This window comes from Oncorhynchus gorbuscha, linkage group LG01 (genome assembly GCF_021184085.1).
Source record: "Oncorhynchus gorbuscha isolate QuinsamMale2020 ecotype Even-year linkage group LG01, OgorEven_v1.0, whole genome shotgun sequence".
In the NCBI taxonomy this organism is placed as follows: Eukaryota; Metazoa; Chordata; class Actinopteri; order Salmoniformes; family Salmonidae; genus Oncorhynchus; species Oncorhynchus gorbuscha.
Genome location: NC_060173.1, coordinates 44,268,553 through 44,281,800, shown reverse-complemented (window position 1 = coordinate 44,281,800; position 13,248 = coordinate 44,268,553). Strand labels below are relative to the sequence as shown.

Below are 13,248 nucleotides of genomic sequence, written 5' to 3'. Positions count from 1 at the left end.
AAGACTTATTCCTACTACAGCAACACACCAGGAGACTGCAACAACCCGGAGTTGGAGTCTTAGAGTAACCAGTCCAAACACAACAGCAGACTCCTTCAAACCTGAGTAAGATTGAGTCTTAGTCTAACTAAGCCAAACTAAGTCAAAACACACCAAGGAGTAGCCAGTAAAAGCAATAATAACACACCTTGAGTAAGGGCTCTGATTAGTCAAAACAATACTGCACCTGAGTAAAAGCCACAAAAAAGCCTGAGTTGCGTACTTGGCAAAACACATGTCAATCAAAGAGTCAAACCCTAAGTGAATGTCAGTCAAGTTTTAATCAAGTTCTATTGTCGTAATGTTTCTTCAGGCCCAGGAACAAAGGAAGGTTCTGTGTGGGTCGAAGGATGAAGTTCCGGTCGTGCAACACTGAGCCGTGTCCCAGAGGACAGAGAGACTTCCGCGAGGAGCAGTGCTCTCAGTTCGACGGCAAGCACTTCAACATCAACGGTCTACCTCCCACCGTCCGCTGGATGCCCAAGTACAGCGGTAGTGAGTACCCTCTATTTTAATGCGTCTTTTGGGTCCTTGAGAATCACTACTGTATATAAAACTCCATGTATTATTTGTGCTAGGGCACACTGCACTAGCAGTTCAACCATGAGAACACCTTGGCATCTGTTATAGTTTGTAATGCAGGCACTACATTATGTGGTACCATTATACTATACTACCCCTATAGACACTTCTTGATGACCCCTCACAGATCTCAAAGAACCAGACTGAACCGGATTTAAGTAAACTGTCAGAAAGTCCACCATGCCTAATTGAGGGCTAAAAGGGATTATTAGTCAATATCTTTCAGGATGACATAAGTAAAACATGTCTCTGGTGCTTCTGTCTCCATACCCACAATGCCCATCTTGTCCTGGTAAATAGACTAACTCTACTGTTTGCTTTTGACTCCATAGAGGCAGATTCTGACAGTGTGTTCTTTCCCTCAACGCTTAGCATAGTCTGGATAGGAACAGACGGATGAATGTAATCAACACGATAGAAACATTCAATACTACCACATGATGCTCCTGGATAGCTTCCCTCTTCTATACCTCATGTGTGGTTATAATTATTGTGATGGCTGGCTCTGCTGGACAAGATGCCGTTTGGCAAAGCAGACAGGGCTTTGGCGCAGTGTTGATGATTTCGAAGAAGTAACCTCAAGCTGTCACAATACAATGTTAAACAAGCAAACTGACCAAGCACAGAGTCCAAATTGCTGTCAAGCAGAGTGGAATATTTCCAAATAACTGATAGAAATGTTGGTATTTCAGCAAAGCTAACTGCTGACCCTGGCAAACATGTAAATAGTGGTATAATTGTGGATAATAAATCAATACAAATGGTTGACTTGCTAACAGTAGGCTTATAATGTAAGATACTGTTGTTTTTATGTGTTTCACTATAATATTGTCACATAGAAGAAGAAACAAACTATGGGGTATTCTTTGTATCTTTCCTTCCCCTGTAGTTCTAATGAAGGATCGGTGCAAGCTCTTCTGTCGGGTTACCGGGACAATGGCCTACTATCAGCTGAAGGACCGCGTCATCGACGGCACACCATGTGGCCCAGACACCTACGACATCTGCGTTCAAGGCCTCTGTCGGGTAGCTGTACTCCCTTACGTCAACACTGTGTATCAAGCACAGCTACACACTTATATGCTCTCTCAGCTGTGTCTGTCTATATCAGCATATCGCTTATAATGTTGTGACATGTTGCTGATGCTGACCTTCTGTATCAGAGTGCGCGCGCACACACACATACACATACACACACACACACACGTTTTCACCATTTTTGCCTCCTCAAAGAGAAAGCTGTAGTTTTGTGGATGTTGGGTTGAGGATAACATATATTGTTAGTGCAGGTTTGTGACTACCGATGACAGAGATAGACCTTGGTGTGAGCCCATGTCTGATTGGTGTATGTCTGTGTGACCCTCTGTCTGATTGGTGTGTCTCTGTGTGACCGCCTGTCTGATTGGTTTGTCTCTGTGGCGTTTCCACAGCAAGCAGGCTGTGACCATGTGTTGAACTCCAAGGCGAAGAACGACAAGTGTGGAGTGTGTGGAGGGGACAACTCCTCCTGCAAAACCCTCGCTGGGACCTTCAACGACGCCGAGTATGGTAAGCCTGGCTGCCTTTCTTCTGTTTCCCTGTATTCCAAAATACTTAAGAAGGTATTGCACACTGTTCACAATAACAATTGTCGATGAACAGGTGAAATACAACACACTTGCCATAAACTATTTGACACTTGAATACTGCACAAATGACCACAGAATTATGACATAACTTTTGGATGCTTGTGAAGGCTATTATTTTTTTCCTTTTTGCTTTTGGACAATGCTTTGCATAACAGATATCCTGATAAAGTCCCCAAACCTGTGGAAAGCCCAGGTAAACACTGGAAGTTTTCAAACTGACCCCCACCAAACTCATAATTGGTATGATATCTCATCCCAGGCCAATCGCTAATTACATCCAATCACCTTCAAGTCTGAGCTGCAAAATAACAAAATATAAATTACCATAGGTGTCAAGTTTACTCAATATTAGTTTTGTTCTTCGCTTCTCTTTGTCTCTATCTGTCCGTTCCTCCGCTTGTGTCTGTACCGAGGAGTCCTGGGCCAAGCATGTGTAACCACACCCTCTCTCTCCCTCCTCCCTCTATCCAGCCAGGCTCAGCTATCCCAGGGTGCACAGAGGTGTCTTTCCTTTAGGACTGTATTTACATTCTGCGGTCGCCCTGCGGTTACATTCGATTGTATGTGTGGTCAATGGTTGTTTCGGGGGCTTCGAGGGCCTGTGGAGGCGCTGTGGCTTTCTCTAAGGGGGACCTGGTCTGCGGTTTACTCAGTTCACCTACTCCTTGTACCTATGTGCTGAAGCTGTCTTCACCAGTTAGAGCGGGAATTTAACATGCTACTTAAATCCTAACAGCACAGAAGAGACATTTATGCTGCTGTTTGATTTTAGCACTGAAGTGAATGGGTTTGAATTGACTTGTAATGAACCTTCTTCAGCAATTGCTGTTTACCAACTGCTTTAAACCGTTTATTTTGGTTTTGGTTGATGCTGTAAGACTTTTTTCTTGTGGTACCAGAGTAAACTGTGTGTTGGAGTGTTGTGATTGGCCAGTCGGCTGGTCGGTGTGATGAGAGATAACCTTTAGTAGTGCTAGCCCTGAGTGGCCCATGCCGTTCTCTCTCTTCTCCATTTCTCCCCGTCTCTCACCTCTCTTTATTCCAGCTCTCTCTTCCAACCCCTCTCCTCTCCCCTCACTCCAATATGTCTTCAAACTCCATCCTCCTAGTTCTCTCCCCTCTTTCCACCTCTCTCTTTGTCCCTTTCAACTCTATCTCCTGTTCTTTTCCTACTCTCTTCCTCCCTCTTCCCATTCACCTCTTCCCTCTCTTTCCCCCTCTTCCCTCTCTTTCCCCCTCTTCCCGTTCACCTCTTTTCTCTCCTCTCCTCTCTCTTCCCGTTCACCTCTTCCCTCTCTTTCACCCTCTTCCCGTTCACCTCTTCCCTCTCTTTCACCCTCTTCCCGTTCACCCTTCTTCTTCCTCCCTCTTTCACCCTCTTCCCGTTCACCTCTTCCCTCTCTTCCTCCCTCTTCCCGTTCACCTCTTCCCTCTCTTTCACCCTCTTCCCGTTCACCTCTTCCCTCTCTTCCTCCCTCTTCCCGTTCACCTCTTCCCTCTCTTTCACCCTCTTCCCGTTCACCTCTTCCCTCTCTTCCTCCCTCTTCCCGTTCACCTCTTCCCTCTCTTTCACCCTCTTCCCGTTCACCTCTTTTCTCTCCTCTCCTCTCTCTCCTCTTCCCTCTACCCATGTCGGTCTGTCATGGAACACAGACCCAGGGAAATTACAGGGCAATCGCCGGACCGGGCCGGGGAGTAATTACATATTATTTCACGGGTGGGCCTCTGTGAGTGAAATTAACCTTCTACAGGTTATTTGAGAGCTCCTCTTATTTTTCCAAGTGTGACATTTTAATCCCAGAGGTAAGAGCTCGCCTTCCCTTCCCATGGAAGATCACAGATCCTGAATCCTACAGCATGGTGAAGCCATTAAATCAAGGTGTGACTGTTCTGTTCAGTACTGGGAGTACTGGGACTGTTGTGGTTGCCCTTAGCTTTCTCACCGTAAACTACATCGCTCTGTGTCTTTCTCTCTCTCTTTTTGTTCTCTCTCTTTCTCTTTCGGTCTCTCTCTCTCCATCCAGGTTACAACACAGTAGTTCGGATCCCTGCAGGAGCCACCAACATTGATATCAAACAGGTCAGCTACTCTGGGAAGCCAGAGGATGACAACTACCTCGGTGAGTGTGTGTGTATGTATGTGTATGTGTGTGTGTGTAATCACTGTTCTGAATGTCACCTCAGTCCCCTGTGCTTATGTGTGATGGTGTCACTAGTTAGCCACTGTGCCTCACACCAGGCCAACTCACTCACAGCCAGATTCTGACAAATAATTTCTAACTGTAGAGGCTTATAGCGATTTTTATTTTTGCCCCTTTAAATGGTGTGCACCATACAATAGGTCAATGTGATTCTCCCCCTCCTCTATCAAAGGGCAGCCATTGGTCAGAACATGGTTACCCACCAGCGACCTCAGCTGTAGGTACAAGGTCGGGGTTGGGGGTGAGGAAGGGGGTGAGGAAGTATGGACTAATGCCAAACCGCTGGTCATTTATATCAGTCAGAATGTATATGGAGGAAGCATGGCGGGGTGTGGGCCCACATAGTCAGGCAATAAGGGCTAGCTGGGAAAGAAAACGGAGTGGCAGAATGAGAGGATGATGAATGAGTGTAGAATAGGTGCTAATTAGAGGCATGTGTAACCAGGCCTGATGAAAGTACATAGGGGTTGGATGAGATGGACCATGGTTGTGTGTGTGTGTGTTTGAAATTCTTAATTTAATAAAACAACCACATTTTGAGAGTAGTTTTTATGATGTTTTTATGATAGCGGAAAAAAACCATACACACCTTGCTGTCTTGATCGTGTACTTTAACACTAAGTATGTTTCATTACCTATTGAAATAAATATGTATTCCTCAAATAATTTGACTGTGTCTTCGACTCACAGATTGATATAACACATGATGTGGTAAACTGAGACTTAAAACATCTATCCAGGTGTTGTAAGATCTGACTTGTCGCGTCCCCCTGCTCAGACGTTGCATGTGTCAACCAATGCTTGCATGCCAAGCCATTGACTGTGCCGTTGGGCACCAGATTGCTACCTATCTAGACATTGTAAGATCTGGCATACATCAGCAACGCCTGGGCAGAGGAATGCGTCAACAGCCTACCTTAGCATTCACACGTTTCGCACGTGTAGCTTGTTGTTATTGTCGGCCAATCAAGGTGGCACTACAGTCAAAGGCTCTGTGTGTAGCAAGCACTGTAAAGTGGGAGGTCTCTAATCAAAGCTAAATGGAATTAAAATGACGGGTTAAATTAGCTAAATGAGAAGGAGGATGCTACAACAAGCAACCGACGGGTAGACTGTTGTTTAATCGGAATGGAGTTGTTGTAGACAAGGACCGGGAGCATAGCAAAATAGCCTAATTTAGCTAGCTTCTTCACATTGATTTGATGCAGTAAAGCCACTACCACGTTGGATGGTTGATAACCTGTGGCATCTACAGGTTTGTCTAACTAGCACGAGTCCGCATGGCTACTTTTTGTCTCTCTCCCGTGCCAGAAACCTTGTCATTTCAGAAAGAATGACATTATTTAAAATACCCATTCCTACTGGAGACCTAGCCCATTCATAAACGTGAACTACCTGTAGCGCTTATTGATGAAGGCATCTTATGAGCCCCGACGCTTGCTCTAAACGTTGACACGCATCGCTTGCGGTCCAGGTTTTAGAAACATATGGAACATATCTTTCATATCAGCTTGAAATAATTGTTTGAAAAAAAACATATTATATAGGGTTAGGGTTCCCACACGGCCATATCTCCACCGTACAGCACTTGTTTACGGAAGACATCGGCATTATCTATCTATGCCTCCGAACACCTCTGTGCGAGCATAACTGGGGAGGAAGTGTAGTTCATCACCTGGAGGCACACATAGAGTTGGGATCTGTTCAAATCTGCTACAGGTGTAGCTTTTTTATTTATTTGAAAGATTATTTCTCACTGATTTAAAAGATAAGGGCCATATGTTTCGAAAACCGATCGCAAGCGATGATTGACGTTTCTAACATAGCATAGGAAAATGATAGTTCACAGGGCCAACCGTGAGCGAAGCTAATCGCTGAAAGGGTTTTCGAGAACCACAGGAGACCTAATCACACACACATTGTTTCAACATGGGCTCTCTCACATTGTAATTACATTGTATTTACTGCATATTTCTCAGAACCATCATTTGTTTGTGTGTGTGTGTTGACGGGGTTAGCTAGTTGGTGTTTGGTTGTTAATGTGTATATCAGAGTTGGTTCAGCATGTGTGCGTTTGTGTTTGTTTTTTGTAATTGTTTGGATTTGGAGGTTACTTTGTTAGCATTGTAATGTCATTTGGCAAGGAGAGTCACGCAGTCTAGCTCCAAATTACTGCAATTTGGAGCCACCAATTCTTTTTACTTGCCCCCATGCAACAATGGCATTGCAGAACATTATTGGTTTGAAGTCGATGAATGTTTATACTACTTTCCCCCTCAAACTATTGTCCAAACCTGAAACCCACAAGACTCAGAGTAAATTGCAAAGAAAGCAGTTTTTCTCAAATGTGTTGAGGCTATATTTTATATTTATATATTATTTTCTCTTTTTGTTTCATTTCAGCTTTATCTGACGGCCATTCTAACTTTCTCCTGAATGGGAACTTTGTGGTGGCCATGTTCAAAAGGGAAATCACCTTCAAGGGAACTGTCATTGAGTACAGCGGCTCAGACACCAAAGAGGAGCGCATCAACTGCACTGAACGTGTTGAGGAGGAACTCATCCTACAGGCAAGGCTGACGTCTGTCTCTGTCTCTCTGTCTCTATCGCTCTTTGTTTCTGTCTCTCTCACATTCTTCTCTCTCTCCCTCTCCCCCTCTCCATCTCTCCTTCTATATTGTCAAAGCTTTTTCTCATTGTTGCCCTAGGTTCTGTGTGTGGGGAACCTGTACAACCCAGACGTGCGCTACTCGTTCAACATCCCCATCGAGGAGCACAGGGAACAGTTTGTGTGGGACCCCTCGGGTTCCTGGCTGGAGTGCAGCCGCATGTGTCAGGGTAAGGTCATAGTCGTCCACCCAATTAGCCATGTGTCTTTGCAGCCCCTCTGCGCTGACCCGGTTGATCACATCCCAGTACATCAGGGTTCCCCAACAGAATAAATATTATTATGTTGTACTATTGTTTCATTCATTTTTCACTTTCCCCCCTGCTGCTCCTCTGATAGAATTCTACATCCCGCCTCCCACCCAACAAACACTTAAAGCGTTCCACAGGGATGCTGGCCCATGTTGACTCCAATGCAGTTGTGTCACGTTGGCTGGATGTCCTTTGGGTGGTGGACCATTCTTGAAACAGGCAGAAACTGTTGAGCGTGAAAAACCCAGCAGTGTTGCAGTTCTTGACACAAACCAGTGCACCTGGCACCTACTACCATACCCCGTTCAAAGGCACCTAAATATTTTGTCTTGCCCTTTCTCCCTGAATGGCACACATTCACAATCTATGTCTCTAATGTCTCAAGGCTTAAAAGTCCTTCTATGACTTGTCTCCTCCCCTTCATCTACACTGACTGAAGTGGCTTTAACAAGTGACATCAATAAGGGATCACAGCTTTCCCCTGGTGAGTCTGTGTCATGGAAAGAGCAGGTGTTCTTAATGTTTTGTACACTCAGTGTATATTATTATTATTGTCTCATTCACTTTATTATGAAACATTTTACCTACACTGTTGGATCTCGGCACATAAGAGTTTCACTGTACCCTGCGACTACATCTGCGACCTTGTGCATGTGACTAATATAAACTCATCTAATCTAGGCGGCCTGCGGGCCAAAACCATTATTGATGTTCTTGGACATAAAAATCTGTGAAATAACCAGGAAATGAGCTCAATGTGATTTTAATTGAGTAAATCTGTTGCCAGGTAATCCCCTGCATAAATAGAGAGGCACGTAATCGTATCCCATGTTATCGAGGTTTGAAATGATTCTGTTTTTGACAAATACTAAATCTGTTTGGCATTCTTGTGGTCGATCTGCAGCGTAAAAAATATCTATAACTATGTTCCGGCCCCCCGACCATCCGCTCAAGGAAATATCAGACCATGGCTGAATCTAGATGGACTCCTGCTGTACACCTTCCACCCCCTGAGCCTATAAGCAGGGGCTGATACTTCCTTTGCCTCAGAGCATACAGCATCATTAGCAGGATCCAGTTGAAACGGTTTGATCCCAGCCCGGCTAAGACCATTTGGTCTGAGACCCAATGACAGGAAATTGATCAGAACATGTAAAGGAGGGGGAAATGCGTACCTTGGCAGTCGATCCTTTAGTCAAATGGGGTCTAATCCAAAGTGTACCTGTGTGTGCGTGTACCAGTGTACCAGGGTTGCGTGTACCGGTGTACCAGGGTTGTCCTATTCTATTTTTAAAGACAATAAATACAACTTTTGCCAGCCAAAATGTCCAGTAGAAAACTAAATTGCATTACAAAATAATGCTTTTTATTAGTTGATGGCAATTACCAGTAGATGGAAATACATTTGGCCATTATGCTTATCGGTCTAATTTACATAATTTAGTGGATTTCAATTGGCCTGTGCGTATTTTTGTTAGTCGTCATGTATCTTATTCATCCAACCCAACCATCACACGCGTACAGCATACAGAGCCTCTTCTGAGACGGATTGCTCCTGCAGAGCCTCAGCTGGTTGCTGCTGTAGTGAAACGTGTTTTCGTCAGCCCATTGATTGAGCGAAATGTTTTTTTAAAGTGTTTTGACGTTTCTCAGATGCTCTGATCCAGAGCGACGTACAGTAGTGAGTACATACATGTTCATATTTGTTTGTACGATTCTAAATCCAACCGCGTGTTTCAAAACTGTTTTTGGTGTACGATTAAAAACCTCTAACGTTACTATTTGTATTTCTCAACTAATTAAAGCGCACGTTCCTTTCTCCATTCTAGTGAAGACGACAGGCTGTGTGCGTGTCACCCACCACTTAAAAAAAATTATATATTTTTTATTTATTTCACCTTTATTTAACCAGGTAGGCTAGTTGAGAACAAGTTCTCATTTTCAACTGCGACCTGGCCAAGATAAAGCATAGCAGTGTGAACAGACAACACAGAGTTACACATGGAGTAAACAATTAACAAGTCAATAACACAGTAGAAAAAAAGGAGAATCTATATACATTATATACATTGTGTGCAAAAGGCATGAGGAGGTAGGCGAATAATTACAATTTTGCAGATTAACACTGGAGTGATAAATGATCAGATGGTCATGTACAGGTAGAAATATTGGTGTGCAAAAGAGCAGAAAAGTAAATAAATAAAAACAGTATGGGGTTAAAATGGGTGGGCTATTAACCGATAGACTATATACAGCTGCAGCAATCGGTTAGCTGCTCAGGTAGCAGATGTTTGAAGTTGGTGAGGGAGATAAAAGTCTCCAACTTCAGCGATTTTTGCAATTCGTTCCACTTTACAATGTGAGCTGGAGGCAGTATACATTTTGAAAACACTTAATTGTTGGAAATCTGAATGTTTTATTTCATATTATGAGGCTTGCATCAAAGTAGACTATAGGCAAAATCCTACCATGGAAAAGTGTAGGCAATTATTTTATAAAGAATTCATAGGCGGTGCGTGAGTTTCAAGTTTGGGGAAGCTTACTTAATTTATCCTACCATTTTTACCATTCTTTGTGCCAGTTATGATTTTACATTTACATTTACATTTAAGTCATTTAGCAGACGCTCTTATCCAGAGCGACTTACAAATTGGTGCATTCACCTTATGACATCCAGTGGAACAACCACTTTACAATAGTGCATCTAAATATTTTAAGGGGGGGGTGAGAAGGATTACTTTATCCTATCCTAGGTATTCCTTAAAGAGGTGGGGTTTCAGGTGTCTCCGGAAGGTGGTGATTGACTCCGCTGTCCTGGCGTCGTGAGGGAGTTTGTTCCACCATTGGGGAGCCAGAGCAGCGAACAGTTTTGACTGAGCTGAGCGGGAACTGTACTTCCTCAGTGGTAGGGAGGCGAGCAGGCCAGAGGTGGATGAACGCAGTGCCCTTATTTGGGTGTAGGGCCTGATCAGAGCCTGGAGGTACTGAGGTGCCGTTCCCCTCACAGCTCCGTAGGCAAGCACCATGGTCTTGTAGCGGATGCGAGCTTCAACTGGAAGCCAGTGGAGAGAGCTGAGGAGCGGGGTGACGTGAGAGAACTTGGGAAGGTTGAACACTAGACGGGCTGCGGCGTTCTGGATGAGTTGTAGGGGTTTAATGGCACAGGCAGGGAGCCCAGCCAACAGCGAGTTGCAGTAATCCAGACGGGAGATGACAAGTGCCTGGATTAGGACCTGCGCCGCTTCCTGTGTGAGGCAGGGTCGTACTCTGCGGATGTTGTAGAGCATGAACCTACAGGAACGGGCCACCGCCTTGATGTTAGTTGAGAACGACAGTTTGTTGTCCAGGATCACGCCAAGGTTCTTAGCGCTCTGGGAGGAGGACACAATGGAGTTGTCAACCGTGATGGCGAGATCATGGAACGGGCAGTCCTTCCCCGGGAGGAAGAGCAGCTCCGTCTTGCCGAAGTTCAGCTTGAGGTGGTGATCCGTCATCCACACTGATATGTCTGCCAGACATGCAGAGATGCGATTCGCCACCTGGTCATCAGAAGGGGGAAAGGAGAAGATTAATTGTGTGTCGTCTGCATAGCAATGATAGGAGAGACCATGTGAGGTTATGACAGAGCCAAGTGACTTGGTGTATAGCGAGAATAGGAGAGGGCCTAGAACAGAGCCCTGGGGGACACCAGTGGTGAGAGCGCGTGGTGAGGAGACAGATTCTCGCCACGCCACCTGGTAGGAGCGACCTGTCAGGTAGGACGCAATCCAAGCGTGGGCCGCGCCGGAGATGCCCAACTCGGAGAGGGTGGAGAGGAGGATCTGATGGTTCACAGTATCGAAGGCAGCCGATAGGTCTAGAAGGATGAGAGCAGAGGAGAGAGAGTTAGCTTTAGCGGTGCGGAGCGCCTCCGTGATACAGAGAAGAGCAGTCTCAGTTGAATGACTAGTCTTGAAACCTGACTGATTTGGATCAAGAAGGTCATTCTGAGAGAGATAGCGGGAGAGCTGACCAAGGACGGCACGTTCAAGAGTTTTGGAGAGAAAAGAAAGAAGGGATACTGGTCTGTAGTTGTTGACATCGGAGGGATCGAGTGTAGGTTTTTTCAGAAGGGGTGCAACTCTCGCTCTCTTGAAGACGGAAGGGACGTAGCCAGCGGTCAGGGATAAGTTGATGAGCGAGGTGAGGTAAGGGAGAAGGTCTCCGGAAATGGTCTGGAGAAGAGAGGAGGGGATAGGGTCGAGCGGGCAGGTTGTTGGGCGGCCGGCCGTCACAAGACGCGAGATTTCATCTGGAGAGAGAGGGGAGAAAGAGGTCAGAGCACAGGGTAGGGCAGTGTGAGCAGAACCAGCGGTGTTGTTTGACTTAGCAAACGAGGATCGGATGTCGTCGATCTTCTTTTCAAAATGGTTGACGAAGTCATCTGCAGAGAGGGAGGAGGGGGGGGAGGGGGCTATGGTGCTCAGGCATTGGCGCTCACTCAACATTTTCAGGAGAGAGAAACCAGACACTCCAAACAAAAGATCATTAAAAAAAAAGACAAATCTTGGAAATTATAGTTATGAAATAAACAAAAATTTGTTTCTCACAAGTTTAGCAGGTTGTGAACTCTGCAAACAACGTTTCCACTCTGAGAAAGAGAACGGTAATTTACTGTAATTAATACATGCATTAACAGAAATGTATGTAGCCAAATGAAGTGGATTAACGCTACTTTTACTACTGGTGACTTTTATACAATGAAACAATGAATGACTGGGGAGAGACTCCTTTATGTTCACCAAACACCCCTCCCCTTCTTCTTGTCTCAACATTTGAAATGACACTCGACACATTATCTTCACACATATTTGAGATGCTTTTCACTGACAGCCCCAACTCAATCATCAACTGAGCCTATTGCCTCGCCCACTACCCATATTTTGGGCTTCCCATATAGGCATAGGTCTACGAGCTTGTGATTTGAAACAGTCCACAGCAATTTTTTTGTTGTTGAAAGAAGCTAATGATCCTCGATTCCTCTGTGGCTTGTCAGTCATGCTTTCTGGTGAAGTCTTTTTTTTTTATGATTTCCTTTCTTTCTGTGAAGACAGGTGTAATGATATAATTTTGGGACATTTATTTACTTCTCTATTGGACTCACCACTATGCAATTTCTCTCCTGTTCTATTGGATTTCATGTCAACTTTCTGTCGTTGTCCAGAAGGCACAGTCCTAGTCTTATTAACAACCCATCCTAGTTGTTGCATCTTTACATTTCCCCTCTTTCTATGTCTCTAACGGAGATCTTCGTCTCTGTCACATATGGAACTGCTATCAGGTGCGCTATTTATTTATTTAGAATGGTGTTTTATGACATTTTATTGGCTGCTTTCTTACATAATCTACATGTTCTGTTGAGATTAATTACCATAATCTACATGTTTTGTTGAGATGAATGACCATAATCTACATGTGATTTCTGTCATTCTGAGCACCGTGGGTGGACAACCTAATGGGTTTATGCACCCAAATGCATATGGGTTCGGTCAATTTCTCAAATGGTAAATGAGAATCTTACCGGTCACTTTGTCCGGCGCCACATTTTCCTAACGGAATCCCTCGTCTGTGTGTGTGTGTGTGTGTGTGTGTGTGTGTGTGTGTGTGTGTGTGTGTGTGTGTGTGTGTGTGTGTGTGTGTGTGTGTGTGTGTGTGTGTGTGTGTGTGTGTGTGTGTGTGTGTGTGTGCATATAGGTGAGCGATGGCGCAAGGCAGCGTGTGTGAGGAAGAGTGACCACCTGGGGGTTTCTGACCAGCGCTGTGAGCCTCTACCCCGTCCCAACGCTGCCACTGAGCCATGTAACACTGACTGTGAACTCAGGTAGACACACACACACACA

The 13,248-nt window shown here is 44.9% G+C and overlaps 1 protein-coding gene across 2 annotated transcripts in view; it reads left to right on the top strand.

Moving 5' to 3' along the window:
- The window catches only part of LOC124038296 (A disintegrin and metalloproteinase with thrombospondin motifs 20), a 153,705-nt gene that overhangs the window by 85,059 nt on the left and 55,398 nt on the right, over nucleotides 1-13,248 (top strand). For both annotated transcript variants that reach the window (XM_046353999.1, XM_046354009.1), the window contains 7 exons: nucleotides 353-534; nucleotides 1,511-1,647; nucleotides 2,052-2,169; nucleotides 4,274-4,369; nucleotides 6,854-7,020; nucleotides 7,159-7,288; nucleotides 13,103-13,229. In XM_046353999.1, the coding sequence (XP_046209955.1) occupies nucleotides 353-534; nucleotides 1,511-1,647; nucleotides 2,052-2,169; nucleotides 4,274-4,369; nucleotides 6,854-7,020; nucleotides 7,159-7,288; nucleotides 13,103-13,229 (957 nt within the window). The remainder of the gene's footprint in view (nucleotides 1-352; nucleotides 535-1,510; nucleotides 1,648-2,051; nucleotides 2,170-4,273; nucleotides 4,370-6,853; nucleotides 7,021-7,158; nucleotides 7,289-13,102; nucleotides 13,230-13,248) is intronic.